The 7,539-nt window shown below is 40.8% G+C and overlaps 1 protein-coding gene across 1 annotated transcript; it reads right to left on the reverse strand.

The window, feature by feature from the left end:
• Positions 1-5,714: 5,714 nt before the first annotated feature.
• Positions 5,715-7,332, reverse strand: LOC142181534 (MATH domain and coiled-coil domain-containing protein At3g58280-like). The gene has a single exon (XM_075254449.1). It carries the CDS (start codon positions 6,548-6,550, stop codon positions 5,873-5,875), a length of 678 nt encoding a protein of 225 aa, XP_075110550.1. The 5' UTR covers positions 6,551-7,332; the 3' UTR covers positions 5,715-5,872.
• Positions 7,333-7,539: the final 207 nt, after the last annotated feature.

Below are 7,539 nucleotides of genomic sequence, written 5' to 3' on the forward strand. Positions count from 1 at the left end.
TGTTCCACAATTTGAAATGAGTGAAGAAAAAGTTGTTTAATTGTAGGAAATGTAATATGTAAAGCGTGGTTTGATAGTTTCATATGCGCAACACAAGCACTTAAAGTTAACTTGCACTTCAATTAAAATAAAGCATTACTACAACACAAACACAAACATAACAGGCCAACATAATAAAAATACATGAAAGATGAAAAATACACTAAACACATACAAGCAAATATTTAGTCCCGGTTGCCATTTATTCTCCGCTCCAACCACTTAAATCGTTCTTCGATTCGTTCTTTTTCTTCTTCTACCTCTTTCAGTTTCGTCTTCACCTCCGCAAGTTCCCGTTTATATTTTTCTTTTCGTTCCTTTTGTGCTTCACAATTCCATTGTGCTTTCCATTTTTCTTCTCCCACCTCCTGCAGTTTCGTCCTTATTTCTACAATAATTCTATCGCTTTCTCTTTGTGTTTCCCGTTGGCATAAACACATATTATGAAGAAACTGCAGTTGTTCTCTGTAGCATTCCTGATAACATGGTTCATCAACCCATTCCTCAAAATCACAAATAGGTTCACCGGAAACCTTGTATAATTGGTTCATACAGCACCAGTAGCGGCGTCCAACTTGACCATCGTTCCAACAATTTTGCATCGAGCATTCTTTTCCACAGTTGCACTTTGGTGCACGAAGAGGTTGAGCCATTTGATGAAATATTTGCGTTTAGTAAAAAAAACCTTACTTTTAATGAAATATTTGCTTTTACTAATTTTTGAGCACACAAAATAACTATAATGATGCCGTTATTTATAGGCGAGACAAAATACATAAAGCGTAGTATAGTACTACGTTTTATGGAGTTGTCTTGTCGTTCTGAAAAAGATGAAAACCATGTGAAAAAGCAGGTTTATCGCAGAAAAATTTAACACATAAAGCGTAGTATAGTACTACGTTTTATGGAGTTGTCTTGTCGTTCTGCAAAAATGAAAACCATGTGAAAAAAGCTGGTTTATTGCAGAAAAATTTAACACATAAAGCGTAGTATAGTACTACGTTTTATGGAGTTATCTTGTCGTTCTGCAAAAAGACGAAAACCATGTGAAAAAACTGGTTTTACTTATCCTTTGTGCAGTGATGGTTTTAGTTCTATTGTTTGTTTTTCTGTGTACAACTATCCTTTGTGCAGTGATGGTTTTAGTTCTAGTATAGTACTACGTTTTGCAATGTTTGTATTTCTTGTGTACTGTTTAAGTAAAACTGTTGTTCAAATGCAATTAAAATATAAATGTTGTTAAACGATAATTGTTATCATTATATACATAATGCACTATTTACACAAACTAAAAACCTAAGTAAATCAGTGAGTCCCGCAGCCTGTGTGCTTTAGTGTTGCTGCTGGCCTGAGTCGCATCCCATGTCGCCCGGGTACACTATCTGGATCATCATCATCAAGCCGCCTCTTTATGTGAAGATGTGCAGCAGCATCGACACCACAACTGGCAGGATCGGAAGAATAGGCCGTCGGGCCGTCAGCAACCTACAAACCAAGTACTAAACTTAGCATGTGACAAAGTATATTTGTATTGTACGTGTTAAGTCAAAAAATATTTTCCCACTGTGGTCTCGTCGGCCTCCTGAATATACGCATCAGTGGTGTCCTCATCAAAGCATGTAGTGGCCTCAAAGATGGGCTAGGACGATGCCTTCATAAGAAAGTTAAAAATTAATTAATGGCAGCTCATTAAGGAAAACAAATTGAAATTTTAAAGTAATACAAACATACCTGCGCCTGTAATAGATCCGCATCAACCGTCGGGGATGAGGCATAACTCAACCTGCGCCCGCTATCCACGTCCCGAGTGGGCCGATCCTCAGCTGTGGTAGATGGGCATGCAAAGTACTAGTCTACATCCCAGTCGAATGTACCCATGATCGACAATGCTCCTGACGGGGTGACCTGCGCTGCTGGCAGAGATAGTTGAAGGTTGTACGAAGGCATGCTGCTGGAAGGCTCATCTTGCCGAGGTATATAACCCGACTGATCATCTCCAAGCGCCATAACGCCAAAGTCCTCATCATGTCCCTCAACAGGTGGGTCGACAGGTGCCTCAACGCCCCCTTGCTGGGGACCACCTCCTCGCCGTCCCCCGCGACCCCGTGGAGCACCCCTACCTCGTGGGACACCCCTACCCCGATGGTAGTCCTCTGGCGCCGCATACTGAGCCTCGTGGTCCAACCTCACGGCATCTCTCGCCTGAAACAGGGTCCGACGAGCCAACTGTGCCATCCGCCGGCCATAGTCAACGACTGCAGGGAGGTCAGTATGCTGCTGCATATCCTGTCCCAACTGGTAGAGGTGATGATGCCCAATAGCCTGTAAAATATTTAAAATATTAATTAAATAACGCAATATCACAATTATACGATATTAATAAGCCAAAGAACATACCAGTGCCTCGTGTCTCCCGGCGTATGGTCTGTAGCGCTCGCCAAGTACATGAATGGGGTTCCCGATAATCAGTCGGGTGTGACGGCGGTACCATGATGCATACATATGAATAGTGGCCTCCTAGGTAAATGTAGGTGCTGGCGGAATACGGTCAGCTCGGTGCTCTTCCCAAATAAGGACCTGTTGCTCTAGCCATCCCATATATATATCGTCCAGCCTGGCACGGTCATCCCGCTGATAGTGTATAGCCACCCATCCAGGATCCCTCGGTATAGGCTGGGGATGGTGAAACTGGCGAAGCACACGCTCTGTGGCATGATACTCAACCATAGAGAAGATCATCGGAACGGAGGTGCTCCAAAGCATTCGATCGACTAAGCAATAAAAGGGCAGCTGAGCTACCAACTCGTCACTGTATGGCGTCCAGATGAACTGCCAAATAATAACAAAAAAGTGAGTATGCGCAACACAACTCAATTTAAACAAGTAAGTGTAAGTACATATCTACCTGTCCGTCCACCAGCATATCTAGCACATCCCTGATAAGGGGGAGATTATGATGAGCATCGGTCCCTCGGTAGTTCCCACCTGAGAATCCACCTAGAAGATAGAGGGAGAAACGGATAAGCCTCACCAGGCGCAAGTGCTGATAGAGGTGGCTGCAACGGCATGATCCGTTGCCAGGCCCAAACCTAAGATAAAAGGTTGATGTAAAATTTATGAGTCATTTCGACCATATAGAATTCGGAGAAATGAACAGAGTATTCGAAAATGTTGTCACCTGTAGGAGGGGCAGAAAACCACATATGTCCACCGTTGGGCCCATGCTCGCCCGGCACATGCTCCTATACAGGTATGCGAGAACAGCAGCACCCCAACTGTATTGGGGTAAACCATCCAACTCCTGAAGATGGTGGAGAAAGCGCATACTCACTTTACTCCCCGAAGTGTTCGGGAACAAGACACACCCGAAAAGTAGGAGCAACGCCAACCGCGTGTACCTCTCAATATGGAGATCCTCCATCTCGCCGGTAATGTCTGGGTGCAAAAACGCCATATGATCTCTGATGGCTGACAAAGCAACGCGACTGCCCCCAGCATCACCCTGAGGTCTATAACCAGTAAAATGCATCATCATATCCAAAAATTGTGCACGCGTCATAGACCTAATGTACTGGGGCAGTGCTACGGCCCGTCCATCTACGCGCAGCCCGTACAAAACCTGATCATCCTCCAGCGTGATGGTGGCCTCTCCAGTGGGCAAGTGAAAAGTGTACGTCTCCGGTCGCCACCGCTCTACCAAGGCCGTGATGAGAGACCAATCAAGCTGCATCCGTCCAAGCTCAAAAATCGTATAGAAGCCCGTAGCTTGTAGGCGCGCAACTACGCGGGCATGGAAAGGATGCTCCCCGATGAACTCCCATAAATCGTCAGGTCTCCTGGGGCGGAGAGGCTGCATCGATAGCTGTCCCTCCCATACAAATGAGGACCTATGGTCGCCCTGCAACACTAGTAGTTGATCCTCGGCAGGTCCGGGATGCGCAGGCGGAGGAAAGTCCATGTCGTCTACTATAATTTAAACAAAATTAATTGTGTGTGTTAGCTTAATAAATTAAATAATTAATTATGTTTAAAATTGGACTGAATAATTATGTACGGGTTCCAGGCTCGATATTTAAGGCTCGGTAGCACCGAGTTATCCTTAATTATTATGCGTGTTAATTTCAACATTTTTAGAATTGTGTCTGTTAGCTTAATAAATTAAATAATTAATTATGTTTACAATTGGACTGAATAATTATGTATGGGTTCCAGGCTCATTTTTTTGAGGCCCGGTAGCACCGAGTTATCCTTAATTATTATTCGTGTCAATTTTAATATTTTTACAATTGTGTGTGCTAGCTTAATAAATTAAATAATTAATTATGTTTACAATTGGACTGAATAATTATGTATGGGTTCCATGCTCGATTTTTGAGGCTCGGTAGCACCGAGTTATCCTTAATTATTATGCGTGTCAATTTTAACATTTTTAGAATTGTGTGTGCTAGCTTAATAAATTAAATAATTAATTATGTTTACAATTGGACTGAATAATTATGTATGGGTTCCAAACTCGATATTTGAGTTAATTTTACAACATATAGGAATTTGTTACTTTTGTAAGTTTATTGTTATAATTAAATAATTAATTTTGTAAAGTGTAATTGGATAGAGTTTGCAGTTACTGCATACTTAAACTACATAGACTCTACGCTAAAAGGCTCTATATTTTACAACACTAACAGGCTCTATATTTTACTACAGTAAAAGGCTCTATATTTTACTACGCTAAAAGGCTATTTATTTTACTACGCTAAAAGGTCACTATTACATATAAAAACAACTAACATAAAATACAAATATGAACAACAAACAAAATAAATAATATTAATTTTTTAACAATACAAATAATTTATCAAATTTTAATAATTTTTTGTACCAAAGCTAATAAATCAATCCGGGTATAAATAAGATACAAATTTAAACACAAACATAACACAAATTAACATGGAAACACATTAAACAATACAAATATGCATGTACTATACGAGTTTCGACATAAACAAAATTGAAATACCTCGATTTAAGTTTTTTAAATTTGATTGAAATCAAATTTTTGCACCCGAAAGAAGGAATCCAAAGCTTGTCTTGTATGTGGGACCTACACTCTTTGCTCTTTAGGTGACGGGTGGGGCCCAATTTTTTTTTTTGAAGTTTGTTTTTGAAGTGTGACGCGGGGTGGGGGGGACCAGCAGAATCGAAGGTTTTGAGTTTCTTCGGTTCAGTGGTCCAAGGAAGAAGAAGGGGCTATATTTTATTGAAGCTGTTCGCAGTATTATACTGCGTTTTAAGTAAAACGCAGTATAATACTGCGAACAGCTTTAATAAAATATAGCTGAGCTCAGCATCTTAGTAAAACGCAGTATAGTACTGCGAATTACAAAAAAAAATTAAGTAAAACGCAGTACTATACTGCGAATTACTTTAACGGCAAAATTTCCGTTAACAAAAGTGTTTTTTGTCCAAAAAATGATTAAAAAAGTTTCGGACTCGCAGGAAATAAAGAAGGATAAGGAGAAAATAACTCAAGTAAACATCCTTTGTTCCCTTAATTAAATTGCAATGCAGCTACTAAGAGAGTACTGATATCTCTGCTCATTCCACACCTAAATGGCAAATTAAACTAGTCATTTTTCTTCTACAACTCATATGCAGTTGGGGTGAAAAATAACAATTTGTATGTATAGGATAATAGAACTCCTAGTACTAGCAAAGGGATTAAGAAGTACTGAAAAAGACCAATCATAGGGTCCTATCCAAGACAAAAAAAGACATCACAAACACCAGGCTGCTCAAAGAAGGTCATGGACCAAGGACTGTTTGAGGAAATCATTCACCTTGGCCTTCGAATCTTCAAACTGCTGCATGATCCTTTCATTTTCACAACGCGCAATGCCAAACTCATCCTCTTTTTTGCGGATTCTTTCTTGCAAAACATGGCATGTTGCAACACAAGCGGCCCACTCTTCATTTCCTCCAGCTCTTTCTTGCTTGTCTCCATCCCCGCGGGGTTCCTCGTTTTTGCCTCCTTCAATTTGCGACTGTCCTTGACAAGTTGCTTGGCCTGAGAGATATCGTTCAACCTTTGACTGAGCCACCCTACATCTAGGTTGGCAGACTCGAGATCTCTAACTTCATCAAGCATGGATTGGAGCTCCTTGGGGTTTATGCTTCGGAAATTATCTGTTTCCTCCAATTTCTTATAGATGTCGCAAACTAACTCCAGGAGCGATGAAGAAATATTCACTGAAGAGAAAGAGCTATTCTTTGCAATGTCTCCGTACTTGAGGAAGATTTTCTGGAGAACAGGTGCTGCTTCCTCCTTAACTCTGTAACCGTTAACCACGACGGACAGATGAGCAGGTTGAGATCCAACCTCATCAGCATCAGAAGAATAGTCATTCATAAGTGCAGCCATCCTTGTAAGGTTAAGGCTCATGGTTTTTGTTGGATGCGCACCACTCTGGCTGCTTCCGGATTCTGGTTCGGTGGCATTAGCATTTAACACCATATCAGCCTTACTTTGTGTTGCATTGTTCTCAGCTACAACTTCAGGGAAAGAAGCTGTTTCAGTGTGTTGCCCCGGTTGCTGATTCTCCACATCCAAATACCATGGTTTGATAGAATAGAATGATGATTAAGTTCTGCATGCACGGAATCATCAACCTTCTCATTTGTTGCATGAGAGATTCCAGTGATAGGGTGAGCAGGAAAGTCACAAGTAGCACTGGAAGAATACGACGCCTGTAGAATAACAAACCAAGTTTAGACTGAATTCGTTATTAAATGAAGTATACTATTTAAGCCATAACTTTATCAGAAAGGACCGCGGAAAAAATGTTGAGAAATATAAAGATTAAAGATAAATACTCATGACAGCCTCATTCTGCAGAGTCACACCCAAAGTTATATACTCCCACTTTGGCATGTCAGACACTGAACTATATTTCTCTATCTGCTACAATAATTTCAGAAGGAATATGTTTGACTGTGAAGTTGACGAGTGGCATAGTCAATAGGTTTGTGACTCCATTAGTCTGGCATCTCACGACAGGCACAGGCTAGAAGACTCCTTAGGTTTTCTCTCAAGGTTCTTCCAAGGAATTCCCCACGTCACTTGAACAACCATGGCTGAAGGTACGTTCCTTGTTTAATTTCCGTTGCGTTGGCTATGTGCATGTGTTTAAATTCTACAAGATCGCCTCAAAAGGGTCCCAAGCAAAGATGATAGTTTTTCAGATAAATCTTGCTATCACTCTCTTTTTGGATTAACAGAGGAAGCACAAATCTATCGCTCACACAAAACAGCACTGCACACCATTGAGCTTGGTAAAAGGACAGAATTTTCAAGACAAAACCACAGCTATTTTTTGCTTTAAATCACCAAAATCCTTTTGAACTTCAGTTCAGAATCTTTTCTAAAAGGAGTCATTTGCAATTTTAGCAATATGATTGAGATGAATAAACCCTCTACCTCTAAAACAGAGCATACATCCTAAA

Source organism: Nicotiana tabacum, chromosome 6 (genome assembly GCF_000715075.1).
Source record: "Nicotiana tabacum cultivar K326 chromosome 6, ASM71507v2, whole genome shotgun sequence".
NCBI classification, from domain to species: domain Eukaryota; kingdom Viridiplantae; phylum Streptophyta; class Magnoliopsida; order Solanales; family Solanaceae; genus Nicotiana; species Nicotiana tabacum.